This window comes from Chiloscyllium punctatum, chromosome 6, assembly GCF_047496795.1.
Source record: "Chiloscyllium punctatum isolate Juve2018m chromosome 6, sChiPun1.3, whole genome shotgun sequence".
NCBI classification, from domain to species: Eukaryota; Metazoa; Chordata; class Chondrichthyes; order Orectolobiformes; family Hemiscylliidae; genus Chiloscyllium; species Chiloscyllium punctatum.
This window is the reverse complement of record NC_092744.1, coordinates 66,136,156-66,154,258: the sequence shown is the minus strand read 5'-3', so window position 1 is coordinate 66,154,258 and position 18,103 is coordinate 66,136,156. Positions and strand designations below refer to the sequence as shown.

General features: G+C 37.2%; 1 protein-coding gene across 5 annotated transcripts in view; it reads right to left on the bottom strand.

The window, feature by feature from the left end:
• Positions 1-241: 241 nt before the first annotated feature.
• The window catches only part of LOC140479038 (period circadian protein homolog 2-like), an 88,724-nt gene continuing 70,862 nt past the window's right edge, over positions 242-18,103 (bottom strand). For 4 of the 5 annotated variants that reach the window (XM_072572821.1, XM_072572825.1, XM_072572822.1 and 1 more), the window contains 4 exons: positions 17,082-17,265; positions 14,060-14,249; positions 9,653-9,803; positions 4,224-5,780 (listed from right to left, as the gene is read on the bottom strand). In XM_072572821.1, the coding sequence (XP_072428922.1) occupies positions 5,568-5,780; positions 9,653-9,803; positions 14,060-14,249; positions 17,082-17,265 (738 nt within the window). In that variant the 3' untranslated portion in view covers positions 4,224-5,567. Of the gene's footprint in view, positions 258-4,223; positions 5,781-9,652; positions 9,804-14,059; positions 14,250-17,081; positions 17,266-18,103 lie in introns of those variants that run through there. The other variant, XM_072572824.1, reaches the window with a different exon arrangement.

The window sequence follows — 18,103 nt, the reverse complement described above, 5'->3', positions numbered from 1 at the left end:
GAGGGCACAGTACCTGTCACCAGATATTTGGAAAACAGTTGAGAGGACAAAGGTGTTATCCTTGTTTCCTGCCTTGACTGGAACACACTCTTTGGCCAGTGTCTCACCACTTCCCACATCCCATGTCAATGCTTCCTTCTGTGTAAAGCATGTGGCTCTGGGCCGATGCTTGCTGGTGCAAATTGAATGATCATGTGTCATTATCCTTACTTTTTGCTGCTCCTCTAGTGACTGGACAAATTGCAATCCTTGTACATCTGAAAGGAGGAAAGTGTAAGGGTAAGGTTTTGAAAGGCAAAGAAAATGAGAGGTTTATGCTTAAAATCAGTAGCTTAAATCAGAAGACATTACTGGAAGTGCGATGAAATAAGATGGATTAGATAGTAACAATGAGGATGAGAAAGGTGCAATTGCTATAAACAAAGGCTCAATAATTCCCAAATAATGGAAGGGAACATGAACCCATGCATGTGAGGTCTTGGAATGGTATGGATAATTGAAGACACGTTATTTTCAATAGTGTTTGCCAACTATTGGTAGAAAATATTTAAAGATTTAGGCATTGACTTGTGGCATCTGCAATATTTCTGAAACGGCATGATGCAGAAAGACCCGGGAAGTCGTAAGTACAACTGTTCATAGTCTTGCAATATAGCTTGTTTGCTCTTATGATATCTTCATAATTGGTACAAAGTGCTTCGTGAATAGAATTATATTACATACATGAGGACTAGAACTGGGTCACTGATTTATGTGACTGTTAATAAAGTGGACCATATAGCAAATATAACCAATGATTAATCTTGCCAGCTGAAAATGAGATAATCTCTTACCATGGAGTGCTTTCTTCAGATAACAAAAGTAATGACTGAACCATGGATTGAAGTATTTCCTAAAGCCATTTTGAAATAATGAACAGTTGCTACCATAGACATTCATGGAACCATCTGATAAAAAATTGTTTTCAATCTGAATATTAAGTTGTAAGTTCAGTACATTCAGTTTTTAAATACTCCAACTGTGTCACAATGCAGAATTGTGTCCATAACTAGTCCTTACAGGCTTGTTTTCTCAATTTTGTTTTACAATTTATAGAGCTACAAAAGTAGTTGGTAAGTGGAAACTATACAAGAAAGGCAGCCAAGATGAGATTTTTTAGACAAGAGTGTGCTTCCAATTAAACCTGTTGGACTATAACCTGGTGTTGTGTGATTTTTAACTTTGTACAACCCAGTCCAACACCAGCATCTCCAAATCATAGATTTTTTAGATTAGATTCGATTCCCTACAGTGTGAAAAAAGGCCCTTTAGCCCAACAAGTCCACACCGACCCTACAAAGAACAACCCACCTCCCTCTGACTAATGCACCTAACACTATGGGCAAGTTAACAAGGCCAATTCACCTAACCTGTACATCTTTGGACTGTGGGAGGAAACCGGAGCACCCGGAGGAAACCCACGCAGACACGGGGAGAATGTGCAAACTCCACACAGACAGTCACCAAAGGCTGGAATTGAACCTAGGACCCTGGTATTGTGAGGCAGCAATGCTATCCACCCCAACTACATTAAAAGCATTACAAAAGGTGCACAAATTATTGCTTTTGATGTCTTCATTACTGAAATTTTTACCTTTTAATCTTAATCTATATGATAATAGGGCTTTTATTTTGCTAAAAGTCTCAACTCAAGGAATATGCCTCAAGGAAAAAGTTACATTGACTTTAGGTGGTTTCTTTGGAGATAAATTAAAAAGAATTGTACAGAATAGTCACTGAGTATTTGGGAATAATGTTCCATTGTAAAAGAACACTGTGTGCAGAAGAATTAATAATACTTTTCACTGCAGTTTTGGGCTCAGCATAGAACATTCAATGAAGATGTAAATGATATTGATCACAGGCCTTTGATCAAAGAACAGGTTTCCTTTCACAGCTTTCCTAAAGCTTCATCAAACAAAATAACTACTATCAACTACTGTTGACATCTTGAACTCTGAAGTGTGTTAACAATATGATGAACATTTACTAATTGTTAAAAAATAAAAACAGACAAGGATAATGAGATGGGTTGAAAGACACAACTATTAAATTAATGACAAGACACAGCTTGTTAAATTATTTAGTTGCTAGGAAATCACTGTGCAAGACCTGCTGAAAGCTGTCTAGTTTACATGTACAATTTTTTTCATGTTTGTAGGCATTCCAAATGATATTTCGACACTATCATACATTAAAATAAAAATACAGCAGTTTAAAATTGAACTGGAATAGTTTATTTGTTTAAAAAAATCTCAGTCAAGTGTTTTCAACATAAAAGCACAAACACGAGGGTGCAACACAAATTGTAGCTGTTAGTGTATTAAAACGCGATCAAATATATACTTTTTCAATTTTTCATTGAATTCTTCAAGATTGAGGGGCTTGGTGCTACAGGTTTGGATGGCAGTAACCAATGCAGTCGGTCAATTTTCACGGATTTAAGAGTTGTTTATTGTTTTTTTTAAAAAAATCACCCTCCATTTTATGTGAAGAGCTATAAATTTTAAAGATCCCAACAGAAAAGGAAACCAGTACCAGAATTAAAGAATGCTACTAGGAAATTATCTGATTCATTTCTGAGATCCCAAAGATTAAGGGTAACAACAGTGTAAATTAAAAAATTCTGATCTATCTCCTTCAAAAAGAAACAAGTTTACTGTAGAATTTAGTTGAAGATGCATTCATGTCCAAGTTATAATATTAAGCCTTCTTCCTTACTTAAAGAGAAGCAAATTAATTATAAAACATACTTGCGATATCTTATGAGTACCTTATGTTAAACAGTGGGCTGGTTATACTCTATGGGAACTTTTATTTATTGACTTGGACGAGTTATCAAGTCCAGCTATGCCATGGACTATTTACATTGTTGATGATAACTCTTGGGTGAATGGCCAACCCTCATGATGTCAAAGCTATTTTGTATTGTCGAGTTCAGCCAACATTACAATAAAGCCATCGGCACACACTCTGCAATCATTTATTCAGCAATAACAATTCATGTGCAGGTGACATCCCACATAGAAATAGAAAAATCGAGCATTTTAAAAATCAAACTGGGCTCTTGCAGAAGGATCTGTTACACAACTGATATTGATAAGATTAGGTTACTGTTTTTTCACAAGCCCAAAGAAATCTGGTCACTGTTAGCCATTAATAGGAAGGTGGCACAGCGTTAACATCACAATATGAAACCTTCAATTAAGTTGCGCTAACAAATCTTTAAAATAGAGTAAATTTTTAATAAGCAAATTCATTTTTGTATTTCAGAAACTTGTGGACAGACCAATGATGCTTGAAATCAATCACATGTGATACTGTAATGTGTTGGACCTAGGTTTATGGCTATGATTCTCAACACCTGTATACGCTTCTGATCATTAAAAGCTCAGGAGAGACTTCAGACAGAAATAAGGCACTGCTACATAACAGGCAAGCTATGAACTCTGACAGATACAGAAGAGAAAGCCAAATTGCAGCTTTTTATTGATCAACATTTGCAAAGCTGGGAAACAGCTTTTAGTCCGGGAAAGATGTTTCAACCATATCAATTATTGAGCAACATGTGGCATACGAAACAAAATCAATGGTATTCTAACAGGCAAAGTTGCTTGTTTGGATTGTGGGACATCATGTAGCTATAAGGTTTCAAAACCAAAACATTCTGTAGGAAGAAAATAAGAATGACTTGTATTCCCAAATCTTACACTTGCTGCACAACATGCTCCTTCACAGTATTATTATCTTTCTCCTTTACAGATAGACAAAGAGAGAAAGGAAATGGGGAAAAATATATACTTTGTTTAATTTAGTTCAGCCAATTTATACAGTAGAAAATGTACAAGTGGAGCTGAGATTTATTTCATGAAACAATTTGACTGGTGAGCCATGCTTTGCCAATGCCTCTAAATATCACTCTGCAGAATTAAACTTATTGTCATCTTTTGCATCACAGGCCCACCATTATTTTTTTGTGGGGCCACTGAAAATAAGAGGAACTTTTAACTTGAGAATTCTGGGCAAAATCAGTTTCTCAAATGAAAAAAAATTCACACGGAAGGCAGGGGAGAAAAGTGAAGTCAGTAAACCGGCCACAAGGATTATAGCAGCTAATAAAATAGTGGTAGTGCGTAATTCACATTCCTGTGTTTTGGTTATGTGACCAAGAGATAATGCCCACACGACAGTAAAACTTCTAGCTTTATTGGACACCAGAAATCCGACAGATCACTACTCTGTGGAATTCTACCTTATATCCGCATTCCTACCTGGAAACCCCAATAAGGAGTATATAAATTTGAAACCAATATCTTAATTTGCTACCCAGTGTCAAATAAGGCAAATAGTAGACACTATCCTAAAATTATCACACTTTACATCACATTAAACATTATTTGAGAGAACCTTTAAAATATCTAGCATCAATGGATAACTTGTGCATAAAGTTTAAATTTCCATAAGGAAAGCTGACAATTAGCATGTTTTATGAAAACAGGACTTCTTCAAAAAAAGTTTAAAAGTTTATAAATTGGTGAAATGTTGTCTACCTCTTGTATGTGACACTGCTGAGTAAATCCTATATCACACATCCTCAAAAACATACCTCAAGAAAATTGTTAGTCTTTCACAACAGCTACAACACGGTACTGAGGAGAGAATTTAATGAAGCACTGGTTTGTCCCACGTTATATCGTTTCAAAGACTGGATAAGTTACATATACATTTCAATGTGGTTTACTTCAGCCTTTCTTGAGCACATTGTTTAATTCTTTGGTCCAGAGTTGGAATATGCTGCTGTAGTTTCACTTCTCCAAATAATTGTTGTATACTTTGATAGTCCATTTCAATGAGGCTCAATATCAAAAATACCACCTTGCTGCATATTCCAATCAACATTCAGAAATTAGGATGACTCCATTTAAGGCTACAGTTGAACATCCATGTCCACAGATCTGTTTGAATACTAACAGAGACTACAATTACTCTATAGGTCATCACCAAGTTACTAGTCTTTGTAGTGTTTCCAATCACTGGAATATTGTTAAAATATTTGAATTCATAGAACAAAGCTCCTTGCATACCACTATAAAATTTATACAGCTAGATAGCATGTTTGTAAAAGGGATTACAAAATTCCACAAAGATATTTATCCATGATGAAATTAGTACATAAAGTACAACTGACTGTCAAATCAGATTTATGATTAGAACAGCAAAAAACTGGATACATTCAGAAATCCTAATGTCATATTAACAATACACATATTGAAAGGTCTATCAAGTACAACAAAACCAGACTCCATGAATACATGTTAAAAAGTGCAGATACATTTAGAAATCAGCTTGAAGCGACAATTTATGATATTAAATACACCCATTTAAAAAATAGTTCCATAAAATCCTTCATATTTCTTAAGCTTCAACATCTCATTGAAGGTGAGATGCAGTTTCTTGAAAACTCCAAAAAGGATTTCTATGCATTCATACCTATTCAGTAGAAGTTCGTTTACAAAGTCAAAACACTTTCAACTTGCAGAGTTTCCAAATGTGGTTGTTGCTACTTCCAGATTAGAAGTTGCTATTTCTGCACGTTTTTGCTCTTCAGTTGTAAAGTTCAAGGGTGGATAGCCAACATTGTGGTTTGGTTCCATCAACCCATTCAATTCTAGATTATGGATTTCTGCATCGAATATTGTTGAGTTGCTTTGTGATGCATTTTTCTCCCAGCAAGCCAAATCCTAAATTAACAAGAGTTAGAATCAATGTAAAACCAAAATCAGACTGGTGCAATTCCATATTCTGCAACCTCCAACACCAACCTAAAGCATATGAAGGAATAATAGATTACCAGCAAATCCCTTCAAAATGCTTTGTCTTCTTTGCCCCTCCTCCCACTGGGTACTCCCAGTCATTGCTCATTTTCTAATGCTCAAAGAGAACACGCTTTCTAAAATTTGACGAGATCTGGCAGTTTTTTTTAAAAAACGAAATCCCAAATTAGTTCCATAATCAGGATTCCAAAATGCCTGTTGACACCAAGTTTACAGCCAGTTTGAAAATGAACCCTTTATGGCCTTGCTGATAATTCATTTTCTTGTCTATTTTCAAAAGCTGGAGAGCTGGTTGTTTATACTTACCAGCTGTGTGGTGTTAGACTGAATCTCACAGCTAAATGCTAAAAGGATTCAACAGGAAAAGTGGATGGCTTTATCTCAAACAATGTAGTAAAATCCTATGTCTGTCTGAACCACATGAAGTTCTATTCGATCAGCACCATTCTTTTTCCGTAGATAGGTAAAATAACCTCTTTAGTATTCTGATATTCCATTATTTGTCAACATCCAACACAGTTGGTTTTAGAATCAGTCAATCTACTTTAATTATCAATACACATTTCCTCCCCTTGATTTCTATCAGAAGCAGATCTAATCCTGAAAGTGAAGTCATTTTTGAAATATGACCAATTGCACTCTAAAATAAATTGGGTGAAACTATAACTTTATTGCATTTTTGATTGAATTTCCTATAAAAACAAAATGGAGGATTTACTTTAGACCTATCTTTTTATTTATTTATTCACAGGATCTGGGTTTACAATGGCTAAATCAGCATTTCCTGCTTCCTTAATTTCCCATTCAGAAGCTGATGGCCAGACACTTTCTTTAACTGCTGTAGCCCACATGGTGAAAATAATCTCAAAGTGTGGTTAATGAGGGTCTTCAAGGACTTGGTCCAGCGACAATGAAGAAGGATTCATAAATAATCCTATAAAATCTTAAATTCTTTTGAAAAAGGTAAGGCCTTTTAAGATCTTTCTTACATAAAAGAAATCTGAATGTTGCTGAAATCCTACCACACAAAAGTAGAGCTAGGCCTGCAGCATCTTTATCAATGAAGATGGCCATAATTTTTGTATAAAATGGTGAATTTTGCACATACCAAAGTAAAACAGATTGTGATACTGGTGTCAAATCTCTGGTTAGACATTATAACTTTAAGTTTTAAATTTTAGGTCAAGCATATCAGATTGAAGATTTCACAGAATCACACCCAGGTACCCATATAATATTGGGACACTTTTTATCCAGTTATAATTTGGTATGTTCTGGAACCAAGCAAAATATTTTATTTATTTTTTATTTTAAAAAGCAAACACTGAAAACATTTGGCAGATGAGGATTTGTGGAGAGAGAAACTTCTCAGGTTGATGATATATAAAAAAAAATCAGACAGGAAGAGGAGCTATAATAATTTTTAAGTGAGTGTAAACCCAGATAAAGACTTTTAGGGGTAGCATACAGAACGCTGATGGGCATGCTTGCAGAAATCCTTTGTTTACGAGAAGCCTGATGGATAGCTTCATGTCAAGGGCAAGGAAGATGGAAAATACCTCCAACACAGCACAGGGCATCAGGCAGAGGTTGGAGCCCATTTCTTTCCAGTATGCAAGTGATGCCCAGCTCCACTTGTGCTCACAACCAAGATGTAGTGACTGGTGGCCACTGTCTCAGCTCTATGTAGAAATTCCCCTCATTGCAGTTCCATTTTCTCTTCTGCCACGATGTCACCTCCTGAAGGCTGCCACTTGGGCCAAGCTTCTGATTACCTGTTCTAATCTGTCTTGTCTGATAACACTGCAGTGAAGCACTTTCAGAAATCTTTTCAGCACATATAATGGGCTAAATCATATTAAAAAAAAACATAGTTGGTTGTTGCTGTATCCTTTCATTATTATCTTTGGAAGAACTTTCCCACCTCCACAGTATTTGGTTTTTATGGTTGTGGACATTTCCCTATCATGCAATGAAATGCTTATATTGCCCGAAGGAAGGCCAGGCAATAATGACAGCATCTGCTACAGATGTAAATTTTGAAACTCCTGAAAATGAACAGTGATAAGGCAATTAAGGAACTGGCACTACATACTCCACATATCAACATACAAGGATAATAAGCTGTTGTTTGTTTTGTCTTCACACAAAAAGTGGTAGAGGAGGGCTCAATTACAACATTTAAAAGGCATCTTGATGGACACATTAACACGAAGGGCCTGGAAGGGTATGGGCCAAATGCTGGTGGATGGGACTAAAGGGTCTGTTTCAATGTTGTATAACTAAGTCATATCGTGCAACAACTTTAAATTTTAAAAACTGATCTTTATTTTCAACATTAAATCTCAACTAGAATTATTCTGAATCCTTTCAGTCACATATAGTCTGTTAGGTGATCTGTTATTACTTTTCACTGGTGCTTTCTTTTCAAAAAAGGAAGTCGCAAAAGATGGCAAATTTTAATCTGAATCAGTAACCAAGTGGCAGAAACTACCAGTCAGTGCTTGGAAACTTCAGATTATACTTTGTTAAAAATAACTTGAAAGAAAGAATGTTTATACTCTATTCAAGGCTCAATGTTTTTGGTGATGAAACAGCATTTTAGATTAAAGGCTTGTACTTCAAAGGCTAACCTTCAGCTTGGCAAGACCTAGAAGGGAAGCTTTATTAACAACTGAATTTCAAACATATTTGTCCACAAACTCAAGTACAGCTACCAAACTGGAGCACTGTCATAAAATGTGTCCATTAAAGAAAGTACAAGTAGACTTGTAGGCATTTTAGGAGGGTGGCACGGTGGCTCAGTGGTTAGCACTGCTGCCTCACAGTGCCAGAGACCAGGGTTCAATTCCTGCCTCAGGCAACTGTCTGTGTTGAGCTTGCACATTCTCCCCAAGTCTGCGTGGGTTTCGTCCGGATTCTCCGGTTTCCTCCCACTGTCCAAAAATGTGCAGGTTAGGTGAATTGGCCATGCTAAATTGCCCGTAGTTTTAGGTGAAGGCGTAAATGTAGGGAATGGGTCTGGGTGGGTTGCGCTTCAGCGGGTCGGTGTGGACTTGTTGGGCCGAAGGGCCTCTTTCCATACTGTAAGTAATCTAATCATTTTCTACAGCACTCAATTTGATATTAAATGAAATCGTTACAACTGCTGCAATCATATTTTCAATGGAACTTTTGAAAATGTGTCACAGGTCTCTCAAACCTGTTCAGGTGAAGCAATTTTCAAATCCGTTGCTTATTGTCACAACCGGCACTGTGAAAGTTTCTGGTACACAAATGGCATCCACATGAGCACCGTTCTAGCACTGGGCACCATGCTGGAAGGAGCTAGAAGTGCTGCACCTGCCATTTTCAGGGCCTCCGGCTGCAAGATGCTTGCAGAGTTATGAAGCTGCGTTTTGTAACCTTTGTTTTTCTTTTGGATATATTTTACTTCTGCATTTAAATTTAGCCCTAAAACCAAGAATCTCCCTCCAGAATCTAACAATTGTTTCAAACCTACGTCCAAAACTTCAACCTGAGCTACAAATCTTCTCAAAACTTGCTAATTGTTTCAATAGTAAGGTAGCTTAATAATGTAGTGAATGATTGGATCTTGTGTGTTTGGATTTAAAATATATAATTGGGACAGGAAAGAGGGAATCATACTGAAATGATGGCATACTATGCTTTATCTGAGACTACGGACAGGTAAGAAAATGGATGAGGACATAATTTACTCCTGGTGCCAGGAGAGGAAATTTGGATTTGGAAAACTTGGAAAACTGTGCAATACTTACTGTGTTATCAAAGGTTTTTAGCAGTATATTTGTCTTAAACCAAGGGAAAACCTCGTAGAGTTCCTTTTTTTGATCCTCTGTGAATTTTGGTTGATTTCTCTGCATCATTTTCAGCTTTTCTCGGTCTTCTTTTAAAACAGTTTCAATGTCCCTAAAGTTGGAACAATTATGATTAGCATGCTAATTGCATTTCTGAATAAAACTGCATAAAAAAGTACTGAAAGTAAACCCATTAGAGACAATTATACTTAACACACAAATCAAAGCACTCTCAACAAGATGACCAATAGAAATTTGCATATGTCAACAGAGGGGAAGCGGAAGTCACAATCCATTGCTTTAATTGCCATATTCAATCCTCATAAGTGATGCTTCACTTATTAGTTTATAACCCAGCCTTTCAGTTGATATAAGTTTTTGCTCCAAAGACAAAAAAAATTTAGATGGGAACATTAACTTTACATGAACTAATAATACTAATCAGTGTTGCAATACTGAAGCATTTTCTGTAAGCGTACCTGAACACATCCATGAAGCTTTGATGTTGTACTTTGTTATTTACTTCCCAATACCTGAAGCAACCGAGGGGGAGGTGAAACTATACATGTATTTTATGGGTTGATTTTTATAGACGATTGGTAGGTTAGTGAAGTGATTATGGTGCATTGGGCAGTGTTTACTACTATTTCTGGCATTCCTATAAACCACTTGCTTTGATCTAATGCAATCTTTAACTTTTTGTTTGAATCCTCTTTCCCTTTGGGTGTTTGTGCCGGAGAGAAATGTACATCTATTGCAGGCCTTTATGGGGAAGAAGCAGGAACAGAGTACTAAGTTGGATGATCAGCCATGATCATTCTGAACGGTTGAGCAGGCTGTAAGGACTGAATGGCCTACTCCTGCTCCTATGTCCTACATTTAAACACTAGTCATTGACAGTCCTTTCATGTATTTTCCTTACCTAACATGCCCAACTTGCCATTTGAAGTCTCATCTTCCTTAGCTAAATTTCAGACCCTAAATTCAGAATAAAACTTTGTTGCTAGGTTGCTCTCTCAAGTTAGCAATATAAATAAGGCACACTATTTTAAAAAAGTATATACTAAAACAGAACGTACCTATATTCAATATGATTATCTCCACAACACCTGGCATAATTAGCAACGTCCTTACCTTTATGTACAAGAATTATTTGATAACATGGAGGACAAATCAACAGTACAACTCTAACCACTTATGTAGGCACAAAGCAGATCATAAATCAGCAACCCTTTGTATATAAAACATTTATTTTACTGATAGCAGGGAATGATTGGAAAATTACTCTCTTGTCGCAGAGGGAGTTCAGAGAGTTATAAAATACTCAATGTGGTGCTGCCTCTTCGATATAACCTGAAGCCCAAAATTAGACTATTGTACTGTCTCACACTTACCACCAGGTAACTTTTATTCTTTGGAGAAATGCATTCAGGAAACAATTATTTAACCATTGCCAGGAACACACTGCCCTAGCAGATTAATACTGATTTAATCCCTAGTACAGAATCTGTTATCTCACCCAAAGATTGGAGCACCAGAAAAAGAGTTCACCAGCTAAAGGCTTGGAATGGTGAGAGGGGAAAATATATATTTTTTTTAAAAATCAGCTCCTAATTTCGATGTGGGGAGTCTGACATGTAGACATGTTGAGTGATGAGATCACTTGTGTCTGATGTCACCACTATTAACAAATTAAACTGTGACTTAAACAGCTGCATGAGTCCCCACCAACAATGAAAAAGAGAAATTTAAGAGAAAGCGCAGGAATATAAACTACATTGCTTAGTGTTGTATTATGGAGACCACATTATAAAAAAATCCCATCCAGCATACACGGGCAATTCCAACTTTTTACACCCTAAGGACGAAAATGGATTTCACTGACACTTTTCCTTCCAATATGGTAATGCTTTGAAACACTAAGGTGATCCTGTTACAGTCAAGAGACAATGGCCAGACTTTCAATTTGTCAGCCCAGTGTGAAGCTGGCCTCGTGAACTAGCTGCCTGTTATGGAGACCACCTGATTTTCATTTTAAGGAAGTCAAGTGTAATAAGCACAGGGTGTTTCTCTGAAGCACTGAAAATTCGTTAGCAGTCTTTTCAGATCTTATGTTGTAAATCTACCTCAACCATGCAAAAGAAAGCGGAATCAAACATGTGTTAGGTTAATCCATTTCTTATGCTTTCAGTACAGGAATTAGCCTTCTTGTTAATGTTCTCTGCAACAGAGTACAGCTGCTTCAGGTTCTGATTTCTGTTTATAAGTTTCAGAAATTACCTTATTCCTTGCAGCTCCAATGCAGGTGTGTGCCTTTCACAAAGGAAATGTGTGCTGACATATTACACATGTGCAATATACGGTTGATGTGTAAAAATTCAACTTTTAAGTTTTGCCCTCTTCACAGATATACATTGTCATGAATAGTTTTGAGCTTTTAGGCGTCTGTTGGATGTTTAACATTCTTTATTACTATTTTATTCCAGAGATTTTGTTGTTACTCTGAATACTGCTGCGTGCTTGCAAATGCAGCCTTTCAAAAAAAAGGTTCATCTTTACAGGCTAGAGGCAGGAAGTATTAACCAAGATAATTGGTCAACTGTATGCCAATGAATGGTCAATATGCTAATTGGTTATAAACAGGAGTTCTTTATTTATTCCTTAGCTATGTTTCTTAACAAGCTACTGGCCAAAGGCAGCTTGTTAATAAACAAGTGGAATCACTTCTGATGTAGTTTAATTAAGTAGAATATTGCACAGAAGCCATTATTCCTCTCAGTGTGTCAATGCACAGACTTTGTGATGATCAGAGCAGAATTTTGATACCAGCCAATATCATTCAATCTGATGCAAGGGAGTGGCCAAACAGAATTAAAGTCACAAGATACAGTAACATTGAAAACATATGGATTAGTGTAACAACAATCATAATCCAATCAAGCAGAATCATCATGGTTTTATGAAAGGGAAATCATGTATGACTAACTTATTAGAAGTTTTTTGAGGAAGACTCAACCAGAGTGGATAGAGAGGAACCAGTAGATGTTTTTTATTTGAATTTCCAGAAGGTGTTCTACAAAATATCTCACAAAGGTTAAGTCATAAGAACCCAAGATGTCAGAAATACCAAATTGGCATGGTAGAGAATTGGCACATGGGCAAAAAACAATGAGTGGAGATAAGGGGTGCTTTTTCAGGTTGGTGACCTGTGGCTGGTGGGATTCCACAGGGATCAACGCTGGGACCACAACTGTTTACAATATATATTAATGACATGGAGAAAGGAGGCTATATACGGTTGCCAAATTTGCATATGACACAAAAATAGCTGGAATGGCAGATTGCAAGATGGACATATATGGCTTACAGAGAGATTGTGATAGGTTAAGTTAGTGGACAAAAAGTTGGCAAATGGAGTAAAATGTGGGAAAACGTGAATTGGTTCATTTTGGAAGGGAGAACAAAAGAAGAGAATATTATTTAAATGGAGAAAAGCTGCAACACAAAGGGTCTTGGGGGTATTTGTACGTTTAGAAAAAAACCTAGCACGTAGGTGCAGCCTGTAATCAGGAAGGCTAATGGAATTCTGGTCCTTATTTCAAGGGGGCTGGAATATGAGAGTGTGGAAGTCTTACTGCAACTGTACAAGGTGCTGGTGAGACCACCTCCGAAGTTGTGCGAACAGTTTTGGTCCCCTTACTTAAGGAAAGATATCATTTCATTGGAAGCAGTTCAGAGAAGGTTAACAAGGATGATCCCTGACACAGAGGGATTAGCTTATGAGCAAAGGTTAAACAGGTGTGACTCCACTCACTAGAGCTTAGAAGAATGAGAGTTGAACTCAGTAAAACATATGATTCATAAGGGACCTCACAGGATAAATGCTGGGAGGGTGCTTCCTCCCATGAGAAAGTAGAGAGCTATAAGAAAAAGGCTCAGAATAAAGAAATGTCAGAAGTGCTCTTCTGTGGCACAATAATAGTGTCCTTACCCCTGAACAAGAAGACCTGGGTTCAAGTCCCAAGGGTGTGTAATAACATATTTGAACAGGGTTGATTAGGAATATAGTTTAAAGTGGCATTAATTTATTTCTCAGTGGATTGAGTAGTTTTGGAATTCCTTCTCATTGAGAACTGTGAAGCGGAGTCCTTGTGTATCTTTAAAGCTGAGATCCATAGATTCTTGGTCAGTCAGTGAAATTGAGAGTTATGGGCAAAACGCGGGCAAGTGGATATGAGGAATGTTGGATCAGCCATGGGCCTACTGAATGGTGGAGCAGGCTTGACAGGCTGAAAGGCCTACTCCTGTTCCTATTTCTTAGGGTCTTTAATCGACAAAAAATTCTCCTGCTGGAGTTTCAGTACTCACCTGGATGGAAGTTGGTAGGTCATCATTGTTCTTTCATCTATATTTGACATTGAGAGCCAGACTGGGTCCTGGAGTACACAATTAGTGAGGTGGTCAGTCTTCTTGGAGTTTCCGAGTTTTGACTTGTGGTCATTCTCCGAGGAATCAATGCTTCCAAAATATTTACTGGTGTTACTTAGATGACTGCTTCCTAATAATGATTTTTTAAAAAAGTCTCAATTTAGTGAAGGAAAATAGTCAGAGGTTAAACTAAACAAATAGAAACATGGTAGAAATCTGAGATAAAAACTGAAAATACCAGAAATATTCAGCAATTCAACATCTGTGGAAAGAGACATGTTAGAAATGCAATCGGTCTTCTACACAAGTGAAACAGGAGACAGGGGACAAAAGGGGGATGTCTGTGATAGGGTGAAAGATGGGAGACATTAAATGACAAAAATGTTAGTTGTCTATAGCCAAAAGACAAGTAAATAAACAAAAAAAAGCATTCAGAGAAGATGTGAATAGCAGATGAAATGAACAAGAAGGAAAAGCAAGATTTAGATTGCACTATGCAATGAAAGAGAGACAAGAGTTGATTTGAAATTGGTGAATTCAACATACAGTCCAGAAGTCTGTGGAGTGCCTAACTGAACTGATGAGTCAAACTAATGATGAACTTCATTGAAACAGTGAATATTCCAAAAACAGAGAGGGCAGCAAATGAACAAGGTAGAGAATTAAACAGGTCAGTGGATACTCGAGTCGACGTTTGCAGATTGAGCAGAGATGGTTCACAAAGTGGTCGCCCAATTTTATCTCCCCAAATGTAAAGCAGGCCACATTGTCAGTGGTGAATATACCAAATTGAAAGAAAACTGCATACAAGTCCTAGTTTCACTTGTCAAGCAGATCTAGCACAATGAACGGTGATGAGATCAAAATCAAAAAGACAAATGCTGCACTTCTTGCACTTTGCAGAATCACATTCTGTATTCTTGACCCACCCTGGTGAAAACTGGAGGCTCTGGAATGGAAGCAGGATTCCCAGAATCTATCCAGGCAGTCACCCTGAATGCCCAGACTGAGGTTTTCACACAAAAACGTTTCAACAGTTATGTCCAAGTTTCTCTATAACAGAATAAACATCACTCTTTTCACCCATAAGTTTAAAAGAAAACTTGCATATCTATGTAAACGTTTTAAACTACAGGAAAGCCCAAAATATATTACAGCTTTGAGGTGTCTTTGAAATCTTGGATTATGCTTTATAAAAAATTATTATGAATTTACTGGTTGAGTTTTTAAAAAGCATAAACCCACCTTCAAACAATTTGACATCACAACCTGGGTCAAACATTTGCCACACTGTGCTTTCAAATTCCAAAGCCACCAAATGGAGACACCCTGTCATTAAAGCCTAACTAAGAACGGTTACCTTGAAGAAGAAGTATGAATGGGGCTATCTCCTATTCCATTAGGAAAACATCCAGATAATCACTTGCATAATCAACTTGATGCAACTAATGATGAACTTTATTGAAACAGTGAATATTCCAAAAACAGAGAGGGCAGCAAATGAACAAGGTAGAGAATTAAATAGGTCATATATCACTTAGAAACCAGGACTCAGCTGTGAAAGGAATTTCTCCAGACATCATCTAACCATGTAAACTGTGCAAATGAAATCCACTACACTACAACCATATTTGGGATAATTTGGTCAGTTGGAGGAAGAAGTATAAATATAAAGCCACTTAACCCTCTAAGTACAGCACAAACAAATAAAGCAGTAAAGATGAAAGATCCCTGTGTGGGTCAAATAAAAGCAAAATACTGTGGATGCTAAAAAGCTAAAGCAAGCACAGAAAATGCTGGAGAAACTCAGCAGGTCTGGCAGCATCTGTGAAGAAAGCAAAATAAATAATGTTAATTCTGCTTTTCTCTCCACAGATGCTGTCAGACCTGCTGAGTTTCTCCAGCATTTTCTGGTTGCCTTACATGGGTCCTTCTCTCTCTCTCTACATCCAACTTGCAAGCCTGTGGCATATAAAAGAACTCAACCCAGCAACTACTGACACCTGTAGAACAGCTAAATAGACCACACCAATGTCAAACCCAGAAAGATAATCAAGTCTGCAGCGAGACAAGACATCAAACTTCAATAGCTGGATTTCGTTAAACTGACAAGACTTTAACATGTTTAATCTATCCTCCCATTCCAAATTTGGGTGGTTTAAACTTCAAGGGTGCACGTACCTTCAACCTGGTAAATACACATATATGATGATTTTACTTTTAAAAAATTAAACATAATGTTTCTGTGTCACAGCACACTGATACTCAGTGAACTGCCAAACCAAACCTTTTGAATTTAAAAGTTATAGTCGAACGAGGTGTTGGAAAAGAGGGGAGCCATACTACCTCACATCCCTTACCATAACCAAAGCCACTGTTGTAATTTAAAGATAAAAAACAAAATCGGCAAATACTGGAATCTATTTCTCAATGTATAATTTCAGTTACATCACACTGTAAATTTTTGCTATAAATTCTGTGTGTTAGGATTGAGCCCTCCACTACCACCTGATGAAGGAGCGATTCTCTGAAGGCTTGTGTGCTTCTAATTAAACCTGTTGGACTATAACCTGGTGATGTGTGGATTTTAACTAGAATCTAAGATAGACAAGCAGGAGGCTGGAAGAACACAGCAAGCGAAGCAGCATCAGGAGGTGGAGAAGGCAATTTTTCGGATGTAACCCTTCTTCAGTTCTAAAGAAGGGTTACACCAGAAACATCGACTTCTCCATATCCTGATGCTGCCCAGCCTGCTGTGTTCTTCCAGCCTCCTGCCTGTCTACTATTGTAATTTAGTGCATCAAATTAAATGTACTAGTGAATTGACACATGCTTGTATTATTTTTGACTTTTAGTAAGGCAGATTAGGAAGGAACACTGTCGGTAGTTATTCCTAAGCTTTGATTGAACAAAACAAATGTAAAAACTCTGCTAGAAGTAGAAACAATTACTTCTTTAATACCTGTGTCAGTTCCTGACATTCCACATCCATTCGAAGGAGAGCCTGAAGAGCCTGAGGCTGTTGATCTGGCACTCCCTGAGCCTGCAGATCCAGTGCCTGATAGTGAATCCTGAAGTAATAGATCCAATAGGTCAGTGGAAGTGGAGTGAGCATCACTGTTCTGAGGTTCATCAGGTGATACAGCCTTCAGAAAACAAAACACAACAAATTCATTCATAAATATTGAGCCTCTTGGAGCCATTCATTTTATGAATAACATTTCAAACCGCAGCAACAGCCACAGTATTCAGCGGAACATATTTCACACTGAATGCATACTATTGTACAGCATGTGACCCACATGCTTACACTACAAAAATGGGCAAATGTGCATACATTTAAAAACTCACATTTTAAATTCTGCAATCTGGTTTTGCTATCTTGTAAGTTATTAGCCCTGAACACAGTGTTCACAGAGGTCTAGACTTAGCCAACTCAAAAGACTGGCATTTCCCCAAAACCAAAGGAATAGAAAAGTTTTAGTCAAGACCCGAATACACAAAAATGCTTGGACGTGTTCAGATCTGTGACCAATGCTAGCATACAGGGCAAATACTGTTGTACTTTCAGATCCAGTAGCAGCTGCAAAGACTACTGCAATGCTATAGAATTGGAATACACTCCCCTCCTTTGCATATTTCAGGAATATAGTGTTTTTCAGGAAGAGTACATTCTTCACTTCTTTCCAATTTAAGGAGCAAAATGATTAATTTTAAAAGGACAGTAACATCATGAAAAAACCCCAAAACAACTAACCATTAATCAAATAAAACATAAGATTCTTCACCAATTTGTATATAGTAATGAAAGTCACTGCACTCTTCTTGTCCCCAAAATGTCCAATGTAACATTGCAACTCAGCACACATGGGGTATTTTATAGAATAGTTCCTTGCACCCAACTGGTGCTGTCTCAATTCCTTCTTAATCTCATCATCAACGCAATCTCAATCGTCACTTGCAAAGCATCCTATGCATTGATAA